This window comes from Vulpes vulpes, chromosome 5 (genome assembly GCF_048418805.1).
Source record: "Vulpes vulpes isolate BD-2025 chromosome 5, VulVul3, whole genome shotgun sequence".
NCBI lineage: Eukaryota > Metazoa > Chordata > Mammalia > Carnivora > Canidae > Vulpes > Vulpes vulpes.
In genome coordinates, this window is record NC_132784.1 from 67464173 (window position 1) to 67489096 (window position 24924).

Consider the following 24924-nt stretch of genomic DNA (forward strand, 5'->3'; position numbering starts at 1 on the left):
GAGGAACCAGTAGATGCTGAGGGGCAGGGCGCAGACGAACACCAGGACGGCCAGGATGACCATGTATAGTTGCATGGGCTGCCACTGTCAGGAACTTCTTTGAGCCTGGATGAAGAAGACCACCCAGGACAGGACCACGAAAGTCATGAAGCTGCCCAGTGTGAAGATGTGGAAGACGGTATCCACCGTGGAGCCCTGCCACAGGTGGGGGCTTCTGAGCCAGCATAAGTACAGGGCCAGCATGGTGAGCGGGGGGGACTGCAGCCAGAGCCTGGCCCACATCGGGGCCAACAGGTGTGGGAACGGGTGCCCATGCTTGGTACCAGGTTGGGACAAGGACCGAGAGGCTGGGCTGATTGCGGATGGCCACCAGTAGGCTCAGGTTTGTGACATATGCTGGCATCTGACATGCTTCACTGCCAGGCAGCCCAGATGGTTCCGAGGGGGGTCCGAGGAACAAACGTGTGTGGGCTGGTTTACGACCTGCCAAAGCAGGGCATCCCTCCTGGGAGTTTGCACCTTCTCACCTCAGGCAATGACAAACAGCATTCTGCGCTCTTAGCAGCTCCTACACTGAAGATCCTTCTGGAATGTTGCTGGATTTCTGACCACTGCCCTCCTGATCCTAGGCTGGGAGGTAGGGTGTCCTCCTTGTGAGGGAGCCCACACCCCAAAAGAAGCCCCCACTCAGTAACAGACTCCCCTCTGCCTTCTGTCTCCATGGAGCCCCATGCTCAGGACATGGGCGTGGAGTCATGCAGCCGGTGCAGCAGAGCTACCAGCTGCTCGGCCACTGAGTCAGGACGCCATCCATCGGCTGAGGCTCACTGATAAAGTCAGGCATCCAGGCAGTCATGTATCCCTGCTCAGAGGCTGCTGGCATCTTGCGGTGAGGCATGGAGAACGGCCCTTGGGCAGCCAGGGTGGCGGGGAGCCTGGCCCTGCTGGCTATCCCGCAGGCGGTGGGAGCAGGCCGGGAAGCAGGGTGCTGGGTGCTTAGACGGAATGAGTGTTCATTCTGTTGGGTTGGGGGGATGATGGGGTAGTGCCTACAAAAAGAAGTCTTCAAATTAGGAGTGAAGTGATCCTGGGATTTGCTTTAGAACATTCTAGAAGAAAGGAAAAGGAGCATGTGGGAGAGATGAGATGAGAACAGCAGAGTGGTGACAGCTGTGGCACCAGACAGGATAAGAAGGCTTGGCACACTCCTCTCTCTGCTGGTGTGCGTGGTTTTTAACGTCTGTCATAAAAATGTGACAGAGAGAGGGACAGAGGGGTGGAGTTCCAGAGCGCGGCCGGGGTGGGCAAGGTGTCCCCATCGCCTTGTGGGTCTGTGCAGGGAAGCCGGGAGAAATGCCTGTTCTCTCCTTTCAGTTTTCAGGGGGATCGGTGGGGGACCCCATGGTCGGGCTTTCATCTCGGATTTACAAATTTCCCCAGCTCATGTGTTTCATTTGGCACTTGAATTGGTCAATGGGACCCCCTCAGACATTCCTGTCGCTCTCATGTGTGGCATAAACTTTATGTGCTGAATTAGGGGAACTTTTTTTTTATATATATACAAAATAGCTCCATCCTGCGAATCAAAAGCCTTGGTCTTTAAAAAATCACCTTTAAAAAAAATAAATAAAAAAATAAAAAATCACCTTTGCTAGAGAGCCGACTTCAAAACTCATCAAAGAAGTGAGTGCTGTTTTTGTGTTTTGGGCCTCTCCCTCAGGGACAGGGCTTCGGGCCAGGGTGCCCAGGGGAGCTCAGGGGGACATTTCCAGCCATCAGCTGGCACCATGGCCTGTAATCTTCCTGGGCCTGAGGGTGCCCTGTGACAGTGACAAGCCCTTGGAGGGCCCTGGCCTTGGTGGTCACAGATGAGGATGGGCCCTGCAGAGCCCCAGAATGACAGGGCCCGTGGGCCAGTGAGCCTGGAAGGCCGGTGAGCACAATGAGGATGGGCTTCCTGGTGCCCTCATGAACCACTGTGTCACCTGGCACTAAACATCATTGCTTCCAGAGGGTGAGAGTGCAGAGTGGTGGGGACAAAGTCACCACAGGGCCAGGCCTCCTGGGTTTGCACCCTGGCCCTGCTCCTTAACCTCGTGTCCCTGCAGGAAGTCATACAACCCCTCCCACCTCAGTTCCCTCATCGGTGACTCAGGGCAGTAAGAGTCCCGAATTGGGGGCTGACAGAAGGATTGGGCTTGTTAGCCAGGCTCGAGTGTGGTGCCCGGCACACGGTATCAGGTGCTACTGTCACTGGATCTGTGGGGCAGACTACGTAAAGGGGATTACGTGGAGAACAGAGCCAAAGGTCCCGTGGCAGGTGGTGGGAGGGCAGGGGGAGACAGGACCCCTGGAGCTGCTGCCCTGAGTCCCTGGCGCCTGTCGCGCTGTCCAATTGGACTTCACTTACAAACACAAATTCAGAGACAATATTGTTTCAAGAAGGCAGCTGCAGGCATGAGACCCCATGCCCAGGCCTGGCTGAGTGCAGGCCCGGATCCACCAGCCTGGTCACATGCCTGTGATCCCCTCCCCCAGCCGATGTCCAGGGCCCTGGGGGGCCCCCCTGTGGTGTCACTGAGTTTCAGGCTGCCGGACCCAGGCCCCCTCGAGGCTCCTGCCCTCTGATCCTCAGGGAGATGAGTCAGTAGGGGATGGGGGAGGACTGGGGGAGGAAGTTAGGGAAGGAATTTCCTTGGAAGAAGTGGCTCCTGCTGGTGCATTCCTGCCCCTTTGGGGCCAGTGGGGGTGGGCAGGGAGGGGCAGGCTTTAGTGCTAAGCTGGTGAGGGGCTCGGGAGAACCGGGAGAACCGTAGGAAGAGCTTTGGAATGTGATCCCAGAGGAGGCCTTAGTGTGACTCAAGCCAGGGGACCCATAGGGTGAGGAAAAAGCGGCCTGAGGCTTTGGCAGTGAGCCAGGGGTGGCTGCTGCGTGGTGGCATGTGTCTGCGTGGCCCAGATGTAGACCTCTGGGGGGCATCCCTTTCTCCTCTTCCCACTTCTGGGGGCTCCAGGCGTGCCTTGGTTTGTGGCCGCATCTCTGCAGCCTCTGCCCCTCCTCCCTGTGTCTCTCTCCTTATGTCTCTCATAAGGACACCTGTCTGGACTCAGGACAGTCTCATCTGAGATCCTTCACTTGACTCCATTGGCAAAGATCCTTGTTCTGTGTTCGCAGGGACTAGGGTTTAGGACTTGGACAGGCCTTTTGGGGGCACCATCCGATCCAGGTATCCCACCGCACTGAGCATCACCCCTGATAAAAGAGGGGCTGCTTTACCCTCTGATCCGTGAGATGCGCCAGTGAGCTACCACTGAGGCCGGATCCCGCTGCCCTAGCCGACCGAGTCACAGTCCAGGCCTGGACCAGCCGGGCCAGGAGCACAGTCCTCACCCTGCACTTGTCACAGGGATGGTCTCGTATTTAAGCGGGAAATGCCTCGTGTGGCAGCGTGGCCCCCCGAGAGCACCGTCAGTGGTGCAGAGCCTCATACACGGGCTCACAGAGGGGGTTCAGTGCCGGAGTTAAGGACACAGATTGTAGGTCACCTGCCGGGAGACCCCCCCTCCTGGCCCTGAGGCTGGCTGTGAAGGAATGTTCTCAGCCTCCCACCCATGCTGGGCCCGGGAAGCTGGCTTCACGCCTCCCCACCCGCTTTCCAATGTAAACAGCCGCCTTGGGAGAGCCTGTGGGCTGGAAGGAGTTTGATCTCCTTGTCTGTTGTTTGCACTAGTGAAGCAGCAGAGGCGACAAGAACAAAAATGGCCTGAAATCAGCTTTTTTTTTTTTTCATTAATCAGTTTTTCCCACCTACTTTTTTTTTCCACTGAAGTAGATGAAGAAAAAGATTCACTCTCCATTTGCCTTCTTCCTTTGAACAAAGAGAAGCTTATCTCAAGCTGTGTCCTTGAGATAGAAATATTAGCCTGAGGGCGGGCCACGCATGACAGTGGTCCACAATCTGCTTGGGTCCCTCCTGCACACAGGCAGCGTAGGCTGGTGGGTCCACAGGGGTGCTGTGAGTGTTGTCCCCGTGGGCAGAAGGGAAGGGGGCACTAGGCAGGGGCACCCGGGGATGAGCGAGTGGCTGAGTGCAGAGTTGAAGCTAGGCCTGCGGTGTGTTCTGAACCCTCGTATGCCCCTGCCTCCTGCTCCGTGTCCTCTCCCTGTGCTGGCCGCAGTGTCCTGCCCTGGGGCGACAGTGCCCAGCCGCCCACGACCTGGAAGCTGGGGCCTCAGCTGCTGCCCATTGCTGCTCCCTGTGCAGGGCTGACTTGGGGAGTGGTCTCCTGATGCTCTTGGAAGTCCTCTCCCTGGGATCAGGGTCCTTGTCCTCCCAGAAGCAGGAAGAGGGGTGCAAGGTACAAATGTGCGTGTAGTCGGGAGGCCCAGGGAGGTGGGTCTGCCCCGAGCAGCAGCCCCATCAGCTCCGGTCGGTGGAGAGTCCTTGGGGTGGGGTGGTGTAGGCACAATCATGGCCCCCAACAATGTCCAGGCCTGTTAGGGGCTGAATCCTGTCCCCCACAAAGAATATATGATGGGGTCCTAATGCTCAGAACCTCCGAATGTGACCGTATTTGGAAATAAAGTCTTTGCAGATGTGACCAAGTGAAGATGAGGTCATGACGGGGGTCCCTGATAAGTGTGACCGGTGTCCTTATAAAAACGAGAGATTTGGACTCACACTCGTAGCAAAGGAAGATGACGTGCTGTGTCTACAAGCCGAGGAACACGGGAGCCTGTACGCAGACCCTGGAAGCTGGGGGGGGGGGGGGTGTGCGGCGTCTGGGACGGCTCCCTTCTTGCTGCTGCGTGGGGAGCATGGTCCGGCCGACACCCGCACATCAGCCTTCTGGCCTCCAGAACCATGAGGCAGTACTTTCAGCTTCTTAAGCCACAGTTTATTGTACTTTGTTATGCAGCCCTAGGAAGCTGGTGTCCTATGTCTCAGGACCCATGAACATCTTCCCTTACATGACAAAAGGGACTCTGCAGGGATGAATAAATGAAGACCCATGGGAGGGGCGATGGTCCGGGTGGACCCTGACTGTAATCACAGGGATCCTTAGGAGAGGGAAGCAGGAGGGTCAGAGTCTGGGAGATGTGGGGACAGAGCAGAGGTTGGAATGATGCAGGGCCACCAGCCAGGGGATGCGGGCACCTCTAGAAGCTGGAAAAGACAAGGCAGTGGATTCTCCCCTAGAGCCTCCCCAAGGAACACAGCCTTTGGTGTCAGCCCTGAAGACCCATTTCTCACTTCTAAGAACCGTAAAATAATAGATTTGCATAGTTTTAAGCCACTGAATGTGTGGTCCTATGTTACAGTAGCCACAGGAAACTAATAGTGTTCAAAATCCTGATATCACTGGCCCTGTCAATGATCGAGAACCTTGAAGGCTGTGGGTATGAATTTTCCTGATCTGGTCTGCAGCTGGAGAAGGGGCGCGAGCAGGGAGGGTGGGAAGCATGCCGACACCAGGTGGCGGTAAAGGCGGGGTGGCCAGCATCGAGGGGGACACAGTTGGAGAAGGAAGAGCTGGAACTTTAGGTAATGCTCCAGGTAACCCCAGTCACTGTAGGGAAATCTGTTTCTTTTTCCTGCTCAGAACCAATTCCCTTTTCCTCTGAGAAGACCACCTGGCTTTCCCCTTATCTCTGTGTTTCAGGTGGGTTCGTGAGTTCACATTTGCCCCAGCCAAGCCATAGTGTAGTCCACCTCCTAACCAAGTCACTGTTTCAGAAATGGGCATGTGGTGCAAATCAGTCCAGTCCAATCTTCCGTCTGGGGCACAGGGACAAGGTTTGGTTTTCTGCAGACTAGGGGGCTGGAGGTACTGGTGGCATTTTATCCTCGCAGGCATGAAGCCAGCCTGAAAAGGAGTTGACAAAGGAAGTCAAAGATGAGAGATGAGAACAGATTCCAGACCACCGCAAGATCCCGCTATGCCGGAAGTGAGACCTTGCCCTGCACGTCTTCATTGGGTGCCACTTAACCTCTGGAAAGCGGTGTGCCTCATCTCATGGACACGGTTTCTGTCACTTGCAAATGACAGAGTCCCAGCCACACCTGCCCCCTGAATATACGCTGTGGGTGCTACATGTGGCAAACCCAGCGTACGGGCTGAGCAAGCTCTGCGTCACCCCACTGCCCGGCCAAACATTGCAATCCTTGCTGCGAGGTGGCCTGTCATTGTGCAAACTCTGTTCTGTGTAAACTCTGAATATTATGCTCACATGATGTTTAACTGAGTTTGCTCAAGCCGCCATAACTAATGCTATAGGTGGGGCTCACATAACAGGACTCACGGTCCCCCTGTCCTGGAGACTGGAAGCCTGAGGTCCAGGCGTGGGCAGGCAGGTCCTCCTGGGGCCTCTCTGCCTGTGTGTGGACAGCCGTGCTCCCCCTAGGGCTTCACAGGGTCGTCCCTCTATGTGTGTCTGTGTTCTGATCCCCTCTCCTTACGAGGACCCCAGTCACATGGGATCAGGGCCTCCCTGGTGACCTTGCGTTATCTTGATCACCTCTTTGAAGGCCCTAGCTCAAAATACAGCCCCTTTACAAAGTACTGGGGTTAGGACTTCAACATAGGAATTTGGGGGACACAATGCAGCCCATATCAGAGCCTTGGAAAAATGGGTAGGAAAGGTCAGAATTTCAGAGGCTTCTGGGCATTCCCAGTAATGTCCTCTAAGACTCAAACCCGAATCCCGGAAGCTGAACTCTCTAAAAGTAGGAATAATAAAGCCGGGTGGAGAGAGGTCTTTTTTTTTTTTTTTAATTATTTATTTATTTATTTATTTATGATAGGCACACAGTGAGAGAGAGAGGCAGAGACACAGGCAGAGGGAGAAGCAGGCTCCATGCACCGGGAGCCTGACGTGGGATTCGATCCTGCGTCTCCAGGATCGCGCCCTGGGCCAAAGGCAGGCGCCAAACCGCTGCGCCACCCAGGGATCCCTGGAGAGAGGTCTTTTTTGCCTCTTTGGGGTCAGCAGTTCAAAGGGGCTGAGAGTCAGGTGACCTGAGCCTGCAGGGCGCAGTGAACCCCTGCTTTAAGTCCCCTAAGGGGCAGGGGTCCTACCATCTGATCTGGGGAGGCCCCCCCAGTGCACATTTCCTGCCTGAGGAGCTGGACGTTATCTCAGCTCTAAGAGCCATGCGTGTCCTCAGCTGTGACCTGGTCACGGGACAGGCCAGGTGAGCCCAGAGGGGTGCATGAGCTCATGAATGCAGCGGTCGTGAGTTGCATCATTGAGCAAACACCACCGCCACCACCGCACACCCCAGAATGCAGGCAGGCGGCCCCCAGCGGCTACAGAGCTAGAGTGAATTTCCAGCTCTGTAAATGATCCATCATCACTGTCACCCGACTTGGAGCAAAGTCGAGGCACCGCTTGCATCATGGGAGTAGTGCCGTTGGATTTGCTGGGACGTCCGACTTACAACTCTCTCCGTTTCTCCTGCAGTGGCCAGATGGTACTCTTGCTAGTCATGTTCTTTGACTCTCAGCTCCTCCCAACACTGTACCCCAACCCCAACCCAAAATAGCTAATGGGGAGCCTGATGTAGGCCGGGGAGCTGGGGAGCCGGGGAGCTGGGGAGCCGGGGAGGGGAGAGGAGGGGCTTCACTCTGCAGTGTCAGTCCCAGGGCCGAGACTTGGCTTTGCTTTGAATCCAAGGAGTTGATGGAATGTGCTTCCTCCACGAGGCAACCCCACTTTTAAGGGAGCTGGCAGCACATCACATCCCAGGCCTGGGTGGCCAGGAGCGGTGTGCTGTCACCAAGACGAGAGCTGCAGGTGTTTCTTAGTGGGGAATTCCGGCGCACAGCTGGCGTAGCTCTCTCCCGACTGGGACAGTCAGCATATCCCATCTCTTCGGCTACTGGATTGGTTTGGGAGGAGGCGCATGACTCTATTGCAGGAAGGCCAGAATCTAATTTATCCGATGAGAGGCAGCCCTGGTAGTTTGATGGAAACACTTTCCACTGGGGGGAGGGCCTCTCCTCCTGGTAGGGAACAGGCAGAATGGAAGTCTGAGAAGTGAAACCTGTTAGGCCAGTAGGGGGGAGAGCGGGAGGAGAGTCAGGTTCACAGTTGGTATCAAGGTCCTGAGGACACCTGGATCCACCCGTGCCTGAAGCCATGTTTTTTTCAGGTTTTTCCAAGAGCCACTAAATTCCTTTTCCCTTTATCCAGTTCAGCTTCGGTTTTGTTCACGCAGCCTTAAGTATCTTTACTTACACAGTTTCTTGGAAGACAAGCAGAAGAGCCTGTTGAGGTTCTGGGCTTGAGATAGTCATAATCAACCCCATCTGACTTATGGAGAAAGAAAGAAACAGAAAGACACTGTTTAAAAGCCTGTCAAGGGGGGGATCCCTGGGTGGCGCAGCGGTTTGGTGCCTGCCTTTGGCCCAGGGCACGATCCTGGAGACCCGGGATCAAATCCCACGTCGGGCTCCCGGTGCATGGAGCCTGCTTCTCCCTCTGCCTGTGTCTCTGCCTCTCTCTCTCTGACTATCATAAATAAAAATTAAAAAAAAATTAAAAAAAAAAAAGGCTGAGGGAGTTCAGCCTTGTATTCTAAAAAAAAATAAAAATAAAAATAAAAGCCTGTCAGGGAACCGCTGAGTTACTGGCAGCCTGGAGAGCAGGCTGGGAGAGCAGACGGAGGGTGGGGCTCTAGATTCCCTTTTTATGGGGTCTTCTGGGCCCTTCCACCTACATCAAGCTGAGGGCCGTCTGTCATCTGGGCCCCTGGCCTGGGTGAGTGTCAGGGTGGTGTTGGAGGCCCCCCAGCCTCAGGACCACAGGCAGCCTCCGGTGCGGATGTGGGGGGTTGTCCACTTCCTATAGACACAGGCCTAGGGACACATTCCACTGGGTCTTAAGTAACTTTGCACCCTCCTTTGTTAAGCGCTCCCCAAAACCCATCCCCATACAAATCATGCCGATGTTGACAAATAGAACTGAATTCCTGCTTTTGTCTCCACCCACCCTGGCTCAGGTGGGGAGCTGATTGATCCCAGGCAGAGGTGACTGTGTAGGAGGAGCAGGGGGATTACAGTTTCCTGTAACAGAGCTTCCTCGGAGCAGGGGCAGCTCGCCACAGCGTTGGCAGGAGAAGCCCATGGGCATTGGTTTCACAAAGTTTGGCTTTTCAGGGTCAGGACCAGCCCTTTGGCTTTTGGAACCCTCTTGATACCTCGTTTTCTACGGTCAAATGTGCAGCCTCTTGTGAGCAATGCCTGGCTCACAGTAAGCGCTTGTTGGTGCTTGTTGAACGAGCAACAGACCTGTGAAGTTGTGAATTCAACAGATGTTCAATTTCTTTTTAAGGATTTTATTTACTTATTTGACAGAAAGAGAGAGACAGAGAGTGCGAGCGAGCCCTGGCAGGGGGAGCGGCAGGAAGAGGGAGAGGGAGAAGCAGGCTCCCCGCTCAGCAGGGAGCCCCACATGGGACTCAATCCCAGCACCCTGAGATCATGACCTGAGCTGAAGGCAGATGCATAACCGACTGAGCCACCCAGGCACCCCTCAACAGATGTTCTAATTCAGCAAATTGCAGAATGTACTGTGAGGTTCGCCCCCCGCCCCCCGAAATCACTCTCAGCCTCCAGGCTACCAAAAAAAAAAAAAAGGTTTCTTCCCACACTGGCATAGAGTCCTTGAATTTCAGTCCTTATCTCAGGACAAGAGATTAGAGATTTGAATTGTCATTCTGTTCGTGTGAGGTATCCTGGGCTGTCAACAGCAGCCCCCTGCCCTCTGGTCCTCGTGGGTGTCTGTGGCAGTAGCTCTGTGGTCACTCACATGAGTCCTGCTGACCATCCTGGAGTTTGGAAATTCTTCTGTCTTCCATCCAAGGACAAATTCCGTGGAGACCAAAGCTTATTAACAAGAGGAGGATGCTTCTTAAGAAAAAGAATACAAAATCATACAAAGTTAGATACCATGATGAATATTTATCTAGAACGGGACCAGAAATTGCAGCAAATTGTAGATTTTTTTTTTAAGTGACAAATAACGCAAGCAATGCAAAATACAGGAAAATACCTGCAATATTTTTCTTTCATTTTCTACCATTTTTGTTGCACACTCTTTGATAGCTTTTTCATATGTCAACAGTTTTGAATATTTTCCATAAAGAGAACCAAGAAATAATTCAATCTTTTTTAAAGCATGGTTGGTCAAAAATTGTCTTGTATTGTTAATAGTTTAAAAGATATTTCTTAGCTTCACAACACATTCTTGGTAATGTCCTAGACATTTTTAGGATGGTTATCAACTCTGGGAAGATCTTTATCCTGTTTTTCATGCCTGGATAGTAAGGTTTCAGGGCACGTCCAGTTTTCTTGTACATCGATTTATCTGAAATAGTCTTCAAATGGATGACGTTCGTCCATCCATTTGTCACTGTCCTTGCTGCAGTGGTGACTTATGATGTTAAGCTGCCTTCACTGATGTCAAATCAGCACAAGATGTAAATATTTCCCAGTGTTATGGGATGCATCCCTCATTAACTGGATTATCAGAAACCCACAGGCTCTTGGTTTCTTCTCTTCCACAAGGACCTCTTCCTCTTGATGAATTTCTATTCCACAATGATCTCTTCCTCTTTTTTTTCCTTAAAGATTTTATTTATTAGAGAGAGAGAGGGAGCACCAGAAGGGGGAAGGGCAGATGGAGAGGGAGAAGCAGGCTCCCCAGCTGAGCAGGGAGCCCGATGTGGCTCCATCCCAGGACCCCAGGATCCTGACCTGAGCTGAAGGCAGGTGCTTCACCGACTGAGCCACCCAGTCGTCCCCACAATGATCTCTTCTTCTTGAATTACTTTTGGTTAAATTCAGTTCTCATTTTCGAACCAATGGCTGTTGACTTCAATATTTATCTTTATCCCTTCTGTCTCATAGTCCACTGATTTCAATCTGAACTTTCTCTTACTTGTTCATAAATAAACAAAATTAAAGGTAAGCAAACGAGATCCCCTTCATTTAAGTCAGAAGTTTATAATTTCTCACTATTTGGGGGGAAATCTTCCAAAATACATCTCCAAATTTGAAAAACCTTTTCTTTTTCATTTGCAATCCATGTTTTTCTTCCAATTCCAAAATGTATTTTGGAGTATTGGGAATGTCACCACTCCCAAAGTGCAGGATTTGAAAGGCTTTGTGAGGAGAGCCTGTTGCCTTCTGCTCAGCTCTTTATTTTTATCTTTTGAAGATTTTATTTATTTATGAGAGACACACAGAAAGAGGCAGAGACATAGGCAGAGGGAGAAGCATGATGGGGGACTCGATCCCAGGATCCCAGGATCGTGCCCTGAACCCAAAGCAGATGCTCAACCACTGAGCCACCCAAGTGCCCCCCTGCTCAGATCTTTAAAAGGAGAAGCCGAGCTGGTGTGTGCCTTAAAATATTCCACTTACAGGGTAAGCTCAAAGAGGGAACCCATATCCACTGAGAACCTTGAAGTCACTGGCGACCTTGCAGGCAGCTTTTGCTCTGATGACATCTATCTAGTTGGTTGCTGCGTGTGCACACCCCTGAGAATGACTTCCTCTACTTAACAGTGAATCCGTATCTGTTTGGAAGGATCTCCCACAGACTGGCTTCTGGCCTGTACATTTCTCCTCCACACCCATCTCCTTCGTGTCCTGGGTGCCACGGGGGCACCATCCTAGCTCCAGACAACCACGTGAACACATTGGGAGACCTCCTTCCTTGAGGGACAAAGGAAGAGCTGGGCGGCAGTGAGTTTTGGGGCTTAAGTTTTATGAGCCTCACACTCTCAGCTGAGTTTCTGTTCTCAGTCCCATGTGTTTACTAACCTGAGGCTCCGCCACCAGCAATGCTCCTTCTGAGGGTTTTTGTGTAAGGTAGCATCCATGATTGCAGGCCCCGCTGTGGCCAAGCTAAGTGAAAACAGAGCAGTAGCTGGAAAGACAGTGGAGAGCCTCCACAATCAACACACTGATCGGGGAACCTGGCATCAAAACAGAACAGGCGTCAGAACAAGATCTCCAGGAAATGTCAGGTTGCCCCGGTGGGAATGGGTGGCTTCCAAATACTTCTCCAGTCTTGTTGCACTCCTCAAGATTCAGAGTCCTGGGACAGAGAGAACGCCTGGTCCATTGGGTTCTGGGCCAGCCCCTCATATGTTCTGGGGCCGTGAGGACCTGGGAGAAAGACTCCGAGAACCCCTTTGGTCTCTGGAAGTGAGGACTCCTTGATTAACATTTTCCTGCAATGAGGAGCAGGCAAGCCTCCAAGAGCAAGTCTGTGGGCTCCCTGGAAAGGGGGTTGGAGGCCTCCCCAGTCCTCCAAAAGGTCCATGCACAAACATCGTAACCACTACTGGGTCCTTGCTTGGGCCAGACAGAGTCAAACACAACATGATCATCTCCTTGACTCCTTGAGATGGGCATGAATATTGTCCCTTCCAGGGTGCAAAAATGAAGACTTAGAGAGATTTAGTGAATTGACCAGATGGTACAGCTAGCATGCGATGGAGGCAAGATTCGCCTCCCTTACCCCAGCCTGGGGCCTGGAGTTCTTGTTCATGCACATTCTGTAATCTCTATAGAGAAAATAGGTAACTTGGTCCTTCCTCACTGATCAGATTTATTTAAAAGCACCCATAGCCAGGATGCATGAAACATGCAACTTCGCATATCGACATTTTTGTAGCTTATGCTGCAGCTCTGAGATCCCGTAATTTCAATTTTGCGCATTACCCATCAAAAAGAAGGTATGGCATGTTTTATGATTACACACGCTGCATGACTAAGCATATTCTTAAGGGGTGAGAACTATTCAGTTTTCTGCGTCTGATGATTGGAGGGCTTTCTTGCAGATGAGCTTCTGGTTCTGCACATTCCCAATCTTGTTTATTCTCTGCTAGCTGCTACCCGCAAATGGCCGGTGATGCTCGTACCTCCGCACATGCCTGGCCCTGCATTTTCCCCATTATGCTAGCTGGGTTGGCGCAGCAGGCAGTGGGAATGCTCCTGGAAGCCATTCCTACACTGGGATAGCTAACGATGGCCTAATGATGCACTACAAATCACATAAATGTGCCCCAAGAGACCTAAGCTGCAGGTGCCACCAACTCAACTTTTCCTTAGCTGGACCCCCCAATTCCTGTGACCTTACCAGTGTTGCCTGGCCTGAGGCAGAGGGATGGAGGAAAAGTTGGGGTAGAAGGTGACAGTGGCCCTCATTGTTGTACAATATTAACAGTTGTATCAAAACATGACTGTCTGAGCAATTTCTCAGGTTCTTTCCCCCGCCATGTGAGGGAGGGTCCTGTGAGGGCACTTACCCTGAGAGGCGAGGTTACCCTCATCATCAACCATCTGCTTCATGCCAGCCACTCTGTCACTGCCCAGGGCAGAGAAGGGCCGTGAAGCATGGGGTCCTGTGCTCTAGCTGGGCAGAACTTGGCTTCTCTGAGCTCCACTGCTGTAAAGCACTGTAAAGATGTTGGTTATTCCTTTCTTAAATTTAATTTTATTTATTTATTCAAGAGAGACACAAACACACACACACACAGACAGACAGAGAGAGAGGGAGAGAGAGAGAGAGAGAGAGAGAGAGAGAGAGAGAGGCAGAGACGCAGGCAGAGGGAGAAGCAGGCTCCATGCAGGGAGCCCAACGTGGGACTCGATCCGGGACTCCAGGACCACACCGTGGGCTGAGGCAGGCGCTAAGCCACTGAGCCACCCAGGGATCCCCAATGTTGCTTATTCTTATTAGCCAAATGAGCACTTACTGGTTTTTAAAGATTGTATTTATTTATTTATTTATTTATTTGACAGAGAGAGCAAGTACACAGGAGGAGCAGCAGACAGAGAGAGAGGGAGAAGCAGGCTCTCTGCTGAGCAGGGAGCCCAATGTGGGACCATAACCCTAGCTGAAGACACTTAGCTGACTGAGCCACCCAGGCACCCCCAAATGAGCACTTATTAAGTGCTTATGGCATGCAAGACCAGTGTAGGTAGTGGGTGCTCATTAGATGCCTGGAGTGACTGATGAAGGACCCCCACCCCACAGGCCTCCTTGGGGCACATAAATCTGGCGTGCTGGCTCTAGGTGGGAAAGCAGGTGACGCAGGAAACAGAGTGCTCCATGCTCACCTGCTCCTTCGGTCTCAGGTCGGTGAATGCCAAGGGGGAGCCAGGCCAGAGGGTCCTAGGCCTAGACACACAAGTACCTCACTCTGGGGACTCTGTTGCCTCCCACAGCACGGATGCAGGAGATTTGCTGCCACGGGGTAACCACAAGGCTGGATACTGCACGGCAGGAAAAGGAAAAGAAGTGTCTACTCCTTGTTCTGGGCCCAGGAGACGGTGGCAAGAAAAGAGAGGTGCGGGGAGCAAGGTGTGCTGACATGTGTCCCAAATCTTCCCTTGTTAGGCATTGGCCCTAGGGGGGAGAAGTGTTTCCACCACGTCGAGGAAGACCTCGATCTGTGCAGCCACACAGGCCTCTGGGACAGAGCAGCCTCCAGGCTGCCCCCGCCTCGAGGGCACAGCTCCATCAAGGCTGGTTGTGCATTTCCAGTGAGGCCAGGCAGAGGCTTCTCCTGTCTCAGCGCGGCCTCCCAGAGGAAAGCAAGCAGACCGACTCTGGTCGCCAGGCATGGTGGTGCAAGGCGACCCGAAGGCAAAGACCAGGGTGGAGTGATGGCCTGGGCCACGTGGAGGACGAGGCAGTCTCCGGGCTCATGGCCGGTGATGGACACAGTTGGCTAGCCAAAGACTGCAGTCACGAGGGGATCGGCAGGACACCTGGGGGAAGGCTGATGCCACCAGCACATGCCCAAGGACCAGCATCAGGCCATGATGTCACAGGAACCATACCCTGCCTCCTGTACAAAGATGTAGTTGTAGGGAGAGAGAGAGGCTGGGAGAAGCTGCTGTCTCGGTCAGGTGGGTGCTGCTACCCAGCTGCAGGGACTCTGAAGAGAAGCAGCTTTCAGCAGGCCAGGCCTCAAAGCGAATGTGTGCCCTCTGTCCGTACGTGCGAACGGACAAACTGAATGTCATCTTCCCAGCTGAGTCCCATTATGAGAACCAGGACACACCGTGCCGTGGGGGCTTTGGCATAGAAGAAGGGGGCCCCGGCAGGCAGGGCAAGAAGCGAGTCTTTGGGGCTGTCAACAGCAGGCCAGACAGGCCCTGAGCGGGGCAGGCATGCAGATCCACGGGCCCAGTGGCTCTCAGGCCCCCACCTCGGTGCTGGTGCTGGTGCCCGTGGAGGGCGTCTCCCTCCCTTCCAGCTCCGGCTCCTCCCTCAACGCCCTTTGCAGCACGGCCCCCAGGGGCTCCTGCAGGCCCCGGCGGCCCCGGCTGCCCACCACGAAGTAGATGATGGGATTGGCACTGCTGCTCACGGCTGAGGAGAAGGTCGCGATGTGGTGGAACAGAGACTTCAGCTCCAGGGACAGGTGCAGCCAGTAGAAGAGGAACCAGCTGATGCCGAGGGGCAGGGCGCAGATGAGGAACACCAGGACGGAGGCCAGGATGACCACGTACAGTCGCATGGGCTGGCGCTGCCGCTGCCACTGCCGTGAGCTCCTCCGCACCAGCACGAAGAGGGTCATGCTGGATGCGGTCATCACTGGGGTGAAGACCCCCATAATGAGGGTGCTGAAGGTGGAGTCCACTATGAAGCACTGCTCATTCTTGAAATGCCAGAACTTGCTGCAGAAGAACGAGGCCAGCATGTTCATCAGCAGGAACACGGCCCAGAGCACGGCACACACCACGGCTGACAGGTGCTGGGGCTGGTGACACTTGTACCAGATGGGGAAGAGGACAGACAGACAGCGCTGCGTGCTGATGGCCGTCAGCAGGCCCAGGCTCACTGTGTAGGCAAAGTACTTCATTCTCTGCATCACCTCATAGGCCAGCAGGCTGTCTTCTAGACAGATGGTGATGGCCGTGCAGAGGAGGAAGAGGAGGTCAGCCACGGCCAGGTGGAGGATGTACGTGCAGAAGGGGGTCCTCTGCATCTGGCAGGTCAGCAGCCAGATCACCAGGCTGTTACCCATAATGCCGCACACGCAGGTGAACATGGCCAGGATGCTCAGCACCACTTGAGCCTTGGGGCTGTCTGAGGAGTCCAAAGTGGGGCGGTATTCTCTGCCCACCGCAACGCCACGTAGGACTTCCCTCGTGGGGCTGTATGGGGCATCCAGCATGGGGCTATATGGGGTGGACTTCAGGATCTGGCTGCCGTTCAGAGTCTGGCTCATCCTGTGGAAGGTAGATGGACCAGTGTGAGATTCTGTGTTGCTTGGGCCTCAGGGGAATTCTGGAAGCCGTGCACCCCAACTTTCCTGCTTCAGGGCTCTCACCAGGGTTCTGTTTGCAAGAAACCACAACCAGGAGGCTTGACCTGTTGCCCACTCCCCTGACTCCCACTGGCTCCCACTGGTTCCCTGCTGACTCTACCACCCCCACCATGACATACCTGAAATTGTTTTAGATGTGCTTCGTCAAGTTAAGGGGTTCTCTTGTGTTTTGAGTTTATTTGTTTTAATCATGAAGAAGTGTTGACTTTTAGCAAAGGCTTTCTGTACATCTATTCATTTCATCAACTTCCCCTATACAGCTCAAATCCTATGAAATTGGCACCGTGGGAGCAATTATGTTTGATTACACTCCTCACTTTGCAGCGCACAATGAACATCAGGTCATTTAAAACCACATTAAACTGTTGTGTGTGTGTTTCCATCTTCATCCCCATCCCAGCCCTGCTGCCCTCTTGTCCTAACCTGTCTAACATGTGTCCTTGGACCTCCAGCCATCTTTCCAAAAAAGGTGGGTGCCCATAAGTTTTTTAATTTACAGAAATATCATTGTGATTTAGAATTTATGCTACTTTTCTTCACTCAACACTATGTTGTTGTTGTTGTTTTAAGGATATTTATAGGTGACTGTATGGAAAAGTTGTGTTTCGGTTTAAATTTTACAGTGTACATTAGCCTCATCTTACCTATCTGCTTCTTCAGTCCCAGGATGGTAGAAATGCTGTGTCCAACATCCTCATGCCTGAACCTATTGGATTCAGCTCAGGATTTTTCTGGGATGTTCCGGGAGTGGATGGCTGGGCCAGAGGCTTAGCTTCACTATTGTCTGCTTCCCTCCCTGGATGGCTGCACCAGGGCTCACTTCCACCGTGGGACAGGAAGGGTCCTGTTTCCTCTTTCCCTCACCAATAATTGCTGCCATGTGCTATCCTAATTTTTGCTAACCTGATGGCCACAGAGTGGATTTTGCTGATGTGTGAACTTGCATTTCACTGATGACAGCGAGCTTGAGAATCAGTTCCTTTACCGGCCATGTAACCTGAACCACCAGCTCAACAGCGGTTGCCCATTTTTCAGTTGGGATGCCTTTCCTTTCCCTCTTGATTTGCAGGCTTCTCAATCCTTGCTGGGTTTAGACCCTGCAGGTGTCATTCTCTGAGAGCTCTCTTCAGTATGGTAGCTTACTCTGTTGTGAGCTTGAGTGTGCTGACGTGCTTGATTTTGATATAATCAACTCCCATACGTGTTCACCCCAAAGTGTTGCAGCTTTTGAGTCATAAGTCATTTCACGTTCCTGGGTGAAAAGGAAATCCCCTTGTATTTTCCTCTGTTACTTTTATACTTTTTTCCTTCCAGAATTTGTTCTTGAATCCAGCTGGAACTATTTTTGTGTGGGTTAAAGACAGGATACAGCTTAATTTTTCCTCCACATTAGCTAGTTTTCCCAAAACTGTCTCCCAGACAGCCTGTCTTTTCCCTGTTGACTTATCAAGTTCCTGTTTACACACACAGGACTCTTTTATAACTTTATGATCTGGGTTTCTCCATTCCTACACACTTTCTATGCGTGTGTGTTTAAAAAATATATATGGGGGCAGCCCTGGTGGCCGAGCAGTTTAGCACCGCCTTCAGCCTGGGGTGTGATCCTGGAGACCCTGGATCGAGTCCCGCGTCGGGCCCCCTGCATGGAGCCTGCTTCTCCCTCTGCCTGTATCTCTCTCTCTCTCTCTCTCTCTCTCTCTCTGTCATGAATAAATAAATAAAATCTTAAAAACAAAATATATATATTATGGTTTTGTGTGAGCTCTGGGCATTGTGTGGCTGACAGCCACTCAGTACCTGTCCCTTGCCCTTTTCATGAAGTTTCATCCTTTAGGGAGACCACCGAGTTCCGCCTGGCTTTCCCCATTTTGGTGCCACTGTTCAGAGAGCACCTCCAGGCAGAAAGCCGGGGTGATCACAGGGCTCACCTCTTATATTTCTCCTCAGAGTTCACAGTCCTGGGGGCCTCTTGTCTGATATCTGAACACAGTTGTGTCTTATTTTCTCCAGTGTTCTGGTTATTTACAACGGGAGGGCTGGTCCAGCACCAGTTCCTTCCTTGTGGCTAGAGACAGAAAAGCCTCTATTACATTTTCCTCTTCATCATTGTTGGTGTGGAGGAACACTGTTGATTTTTGTCATTTTTATTAATCAGGCGAGTGTCCTGATTTGTTGTACCATACCTATCAGTTTTTCTGTTGACTCTCTTGATTTCCTGTGCGGCTATGCTCATGCCTCTAATTTCTTTTTCATGTCTTATAGCATAGCCCAGAACATCTAGTACTCTGCTGAGCAATAGTCAGAATCAGGCATACTTATCTCCTCCCTAATCTTGAAGTTTCTCTATCAGATGTGTTCGTCACTCAGAGTTTGTGGTATTTTCTGGTATCAAGGTGAGAAAAGTTCCCTTCCTCGTTGTCTGAGAGTGTTTATCATAAATGATGGAATTTGTCACAATTTTTTTTCTGCACCCACTTAATCACTTTCTTTTTTCCTCCCTTTGTCTATTTATGTGGTGGATATTATAGTGGTAAGTTTTCTGGTGTTTATCCGTCCTTACATTTTTAGGTTAGACTGTTTCTAGTTTGCTCTGGACACCCTTGGGTGTCCTGATTTTGTTCAGAAAATTTTCACCCATGTTCATAAGTGAAATTGGCCCATAATTTTCCCCTCTGTTACTCTCCTTGTCTGTTTTTTATTTCAAAGCTGTAAGGTTATATACTTGTTTCATAAAATGACTTGGAGAGCTTGCCTTTTTTCTCTACCCTCTAGAACAATTTGTATCATGTAAGGATTATCTTTCTTTGAAGATTTGGCAGAAGGTAAAGCCATCTGGTCTGGTAATTTTTATGTGAGCATTAGTGGACATGCATAGCTTTGTAAAAAGCAATTACAACTGTGATTTATTTACTGGTTTAGGTTTATTTAGATTTTGAATCTCTTCTTGAGTTAGAGTAGGGAATATTATTTTTCTGGAAAATTATTCATGCTTTCTGGTTTTACATTTATTGGTATAATACTCTAAATACTCTACACAGTATTTTCTTATTATTTTTAACCCCAATTTCATCTGTCATTTAAAATTTGTGCATTCAGTCATTTTTTAAAAAATCAGTTTGCCAGCAGCTTTTTCAAGAACTGCTTTTTTTTTTTTTTTTAAATCATCTCTATTACTTCATTGCTTCTGATTTTCTTAATTGATGCTTTTACTTCTTCCACTTTTTTGGATTTACTTTGTGATTGTTTTTTCAGCTTCTTGTGTTGAATGCTTAGGTAATTTTCAAATGTTCTTTCTCTAACGGGTATTTAGGGCTATAGATGTACTCCTAGTTATTTCTTTAGATGTTTCATGAGCTTTGGTATGTAGTATCTTCATTGTTGCTCACCCCTAAATATTTAAAAATCGAAAGCCACTTAAAATATTTTAAATTTAAATTTTCATAAATTCATAACACTACAAATATTTTTATCTGCTACAAATAAGTTTTGTCATTTTTCTCTTCATTCTTTTTGAAACTTTGTTAAGTAGGTACAAACCCAAGATGATCCTATTATCCCGGTCAAGTGTATCTTTTATGTCATGGCCCTCTTCTTTTTTAATACTTAGATTCACTATCAGACATTTGGCACTGGCTTCTGTCGGGGATTCACAGGATTTCACTGGTCCAGGAAAAGGTTTGTGTTGGGGCTCATGGCTTGGAGATTTGGCATCATGCAAGTACTTGTAAATTCAGACTCTATATCTGTGAGTGCTGCAAATTTGGGGCTTTCGCTACTCAAGTCAATGCTGACTCTGCTCACACACTTTCCACAGTCTCAGGCAGAGGGATTATGTTTTCTCCTGTATTTCTTTGTATCCACAATGGGAGTGTGGGTGGTACCATGACACACAGTTACCAACCTCCATAGGTGCCTTGTCATTATAGTCAGGGGTCCCTCCCTCAGGTTTCACAGAAATTTAAATAATATCTATCAAATGTATACGTGTATAGTGCTATATGTATGTAACACATATGGATATACAATAGCACATGTACATCTATATGCACACACATGTACATAATATGTATACACACAGCACAGATACATGTATAGATAGTACAGATACATACATAAACACAGCACATATGCACACACACATGGCCCAGGTACATACATACACAATATGCACATACATGTATATACGTGTACATGCACACAATACATGTATGGCAATGGCCACTACAGACAAAGCTGATTCTCACAGAATTCACAGTCCAGGGGAGGAAATATAACAATACATACAATTATCCTTTACCCCCCAGAGGGGTATATAGCAATGTGGGGACCCAAAGGGCAGGTGGGGCTTGAAGAGGCCCTGGTAGAGGCCAGGTGGACCCACTGAGGTCCCTGCAGGGGGACCCCTGGCCCCTCCCCAGCAGCAGGATGCAAGCGATCCGTCCCTGCCCACTGCTGGGCTGAGCAAGGGAGAGGCCACACAACCCCGTGCTAAGTAAGGAGTGTCCGGGCCCCACTCTCAGAGAGGGAAGACATGGGCCTGTACCTGCTGCACATTGCCACCCCCTGTCCCATGCCCGACCCTACCTCTGGGTGCATGCAGAGCTCCCCTCCCACCCCCTGCTCTGGTCAGGGATCCAGGGACCTGGACAGGGGCCCTCAGAGCACCTGGGCTTCTTCCCAGTGGTCTCTAGATAGCCCATCGACAGGGACGGAGGGCCGACCAGGCCAGTGCTGTTCTGGGGCCTGGGCTGCCAGGCATGGCTTGCCACTCCCCCCAAGGGATGCTGCTCTGAGGGGAGACCATCGACAAGCAAGAGTATGAAGCTTCAGGTGTGGCTAACTCACAGAGGTCGTGACAGCTGCTGGATAGGAGCTTGTGTAGAAAACGCTCACAGAAGGCAGAGTGTGCAGGGTGGGAGGGGATGGTGGTATCGGTGGGGCGGCTCCAGCTGCAGGGACCCCAGACACATTGAGGAGGCGGCTGTGGACTTGGGGAGTGTGGGTGACCTTTTGAAGGGGTTTGTTGTAATGGGCAGGTGGGTGGGGAAGGCAGAGAAGTGGGACCAGGAGGCTGAGGTTTGAGCAGTAGTGTTGGGAAGGCTCTCACTGCCCCTGGCATGTGGTCTGGAGCCACTAAGCAAAGGGAGAACTGAGGGCGCAGTTGAGGCCACGGCTACAGGGGGGGTCCTGGGGGCAGTGGCGGTAGGATGGGCAGGTGGCTGGGAGCTGGGCATCACCCAGGGGAGAATTAGGGAACCCGCTGGGTGTGACCCCAGGCAGGAAGGCTCCTCCTTTCCTGCAAAGAAAGAAAGGGTCAGATATTGGGATTGAGGAAAGAGAGGAGGGATTTGGGGGGTCAAAGTGAGAGAGGACCTCATGTTGGCTTCTATTGACCAAATTGTGTCTCCCTCAAACCATCCATTGAAGCTCCAAGCCTGGATGTCAGAGATAATTAAGGTTAAATGAAATCCAGAGGGTGGGGCTTGATCCAATAAGATTAGTGTCCTCCAGAGACCAGACACTGGAGCTCCAGGTCACTCTTCCTCCGCACTGCTGCCTTCCCTCTGATGGGCTTGTCCCCAAGCTCTTGGGTGTGTCACTGGGCTGGTGAGCGCCGGGGGCAGCCCTGCATCTGGCTTGTGCCTCTCTGTGTCCTCCCGGCTGCTGACCCGATCTCTGCACGTAGCAAAGCCTCAGTGACGACCTGCCGTTGGTGATAGTTTAAGATATAGTATCTGTTGAGTTAGCTTTAGTATTCCTGTCCTCTGAAGCTTTTTTGAATTTTTATTTACCCAACTGAAGACTTAGAGGAAGGGATCATTTCCCGCTAATAGTGTTTCTCCTTGTACTTTTTATTTTCTTTTTTTTAAGATTTACTTATTAATTATTCATTCGAGAGAGAGAGAGAGAGAGAGAGACATAGATAGAGAAGCAGGCTTCTTGCAGGGAGCCTGATGTGGGACTTGATCCCCAGACCTGGGATCACGCCCTGAGCCAAAGGCAGATGCTCAACCGCTGAGCCACCCAGGCGTCCCTCTCCTTGTACTTTAAACATGAACAAAGTTATCTGGACGAGGTGGTAAAATGGTCTTATTTTTTTTTTTTTAAGATTTATTTATTCACGATAGACACAGAGAAGGAGAGAGAGGCAGAGACACAGGCAGAGGGAGAAGCAGGCTCCATGCACTGGGAGCCCGACATGGGATTCGATCCCAGATCTCCAGGATCGCGCCCTGGGCCAAAGGCAGGTGCTAAACAGCTGAGCCACCCAGGGATCCCAAAACGGTCTTATTTTACAAGACCTGCACAGTGAGGGAATCCCTGGGTGGCGCAGCGGTTTAGCACCTGCCTTTGGCCCAGGGCGCGATCCTGGAGATCTGGGATCGAATCCCATGTCGGGCTCCCAGTGCATGGAGCCTGCTTCTCCATCTGCCTGTGTCTATGTCTCTCTCTCTCTCTCTCTCTCTGTGACTATCATAAATAAATAAATAAATAATTAAAAAAATATTTAAAAAAATAAATAAAAGACCTGCACAGTGAAGAGGAACTAGGTTTTGCCTTCACTCTGCGTCTCACTGTGTGATTACACCCTTGAGGGTTCCTTTCCTGAACATTTCCATATAATGTTTTTATATTAATGAAAGTCTATTACCTCGTGATCCTCATGAGCTGCTTTTCCCAAAACGAACTATGTGTCTTCTTAACTTGTGCTCACCTGACACTTGCCTGCCCCCCTCTGTCCTGGCCTTGGCTGTCACCACTGATGGGGGCTCTCCGTGTGGCTGGTTCCCTGGGAGTGATATGAACTTGTCACCACTTTAAATGGTGAGCTAGGCTTCATTAGTCCGTTGTATTTGGAAGACGCCAGTTTGGAGAGGTCGACGCACTTGTTCCAGCCATCCAGGTGCCCCTGACAGAACCAGGACTCTTGCCCCTGGCTATTTGCAAGGCATCGCCCGTTGCCACCATGTTCTCCTCCACCCACAGAGTAAAAAGCTGAGGCTCTCACCTGCTCCCGATGTGGTTCTCAGTCCTTCAGGAAAGGGTGGCCAGCTTCCGGTGCTTGGTTCTGGCTCCTGGAAGCACCTGCACTTGGCCCAGGCCCTTGACCTGTTCCTGACCCGGCCCTGCTTCTGGATCTGCAGGGCCGCTCAGAGTTATCCTTGGCTGCTCCCCAACCCCAGCCGAGTAGGAGTCCTGTTCCAGGGATGCCCCAAGAACCCTCACTCTGCTTTCTTTGAGATGCTGGAAGGGGAGCTTCAGGCATAAGTGCAGGAAGGCGCCCGCCCCACCCACTGGAAGGCCTCCAGACCAGCTGGCTGGGGGCTAATGGGTCTGGACAGGCGTGGCCTCCCTGACTCCCAGTCCAGGGTGGGACATGCCTTCAGGGAAATGAGCACAAGCTGGGGGGCTATGAGGAGCCGTGGGGGTAGGGTCCACCCCTCTCCTGTGCCATCTTGGCAATGCCTCCCTTCCTGAAGGCCACCTGGGAACAGCCGAGGAGACCTCAGAGCATTAGCAGGCCCCATCATCTCAGAGTTAATGCTGGGCCATGCAGGGAAGAGGGGCCCTTGTGGGCTGAGAGAGAGGCCATTATGTCTACCCACTCATCTGCATGGAGAGCCACTTGGCTAATGGACCTGCCCAAGCAGGAAGGAACATAGGCCTGGGGTCCAGGACCACATTTCATTTTTTTTTTTAATTTTTTTTTTAAATTTTTTATTTATTTATGATAGTCACAGAGAGAGAGAGAAAGGCAGAGACACAGGCAGAGGGAGAAGCAGGCTCCATGCACCGGGAGCCTGATGTGGGATTCGATCCCGGGTCTCCAGGATCGCGCCCTGGGCCAAAGGCAGGCGCCAAACCGCTGCGCCACCCAGGGATCCCCAGGACCACATTTCAAGTCTGATTTTTGTTGCTTATTAGCTGGGGAACTGTGTGGTTTAAATGACCCCTCTGAGTGTCCAAGTCCTCACTGAAATTCACGGAATTTCTTCGGGCCTCTCTCAACTCCTTGTATACACCACAGAAGACAAGAGGGAGGAGATCATTTCAGCCCTGAATGGGGATCTTTTCCCCACATTGGCTGAACCCACTTTCCTGCCTGATAAGTGAAGAATCCCCATAAAGCTGAGCCCTCTCTTGGGGCAGGATAGAGGCTGACCTCCCAGCTATGTAGCTTGGCATGCCAGGCAACCCCCGGGGACCTGACAGCGGCTTGGGGTCCTGCACACGTTGGGTGACTGGTGGTTGAGGCCTGGAGCTGTCATGCTAATACTCCCTGCCTGACCCTGGAGGCAAAGGAGAGGTAGGTGTGGGAGACCCTGGGCCTCAGCTTTGGAAAGAAATATGAGTGAAGAGAGGAGAGATGGGGAGCTCAGCTGCTGAAACTATCACCAATGCCCTATGTCAATAACAGGTGACTCAGGACAGAGAGGCTCCATTGTGCTCACGGATGTTCCCAGGGACATAGCCATCCCGATTTTAGAGGAATGGCTCAGACTATCCCAGGCTCTTATTCTGCGCTCGCTGAGCCAGGGCCATGGTGGACGTCTTACCTCCA

At 51.4% G+C, this 24924-nt stretch overlaps 1 protein-coding gene across 1 annotated transcript; it reads right to left on the minus strand.

Moving 5' to 3' along the window:
• Window positions 1–15224: 15224 nt before the first annotated feature.
• On the minus strand, window positions 15225–16262 carry MRGPRD (MAS related GPR family member D). The gene has a single exon (XM_026003940.1). The coding sequence runs from the start codon at window positions 16260–16262 to the stop codon at window positions 15225–15227; it is 1038 nt and encodes a 345-aa protein (XP_025859725.1).
• Between the last annotated feature and the right edge of the window lie 8662 nt (window positions 16263–24924).

Excerpts from the sequence above, each read along its gene's own strand:
- MRGPRD (XM_026003940.1), bottom strand. The coding sequence starts at position 16,262 with ATGAGCCAGACTCTGAACGGCAGCCAGATCCTGAAGTCCACCCCATAT.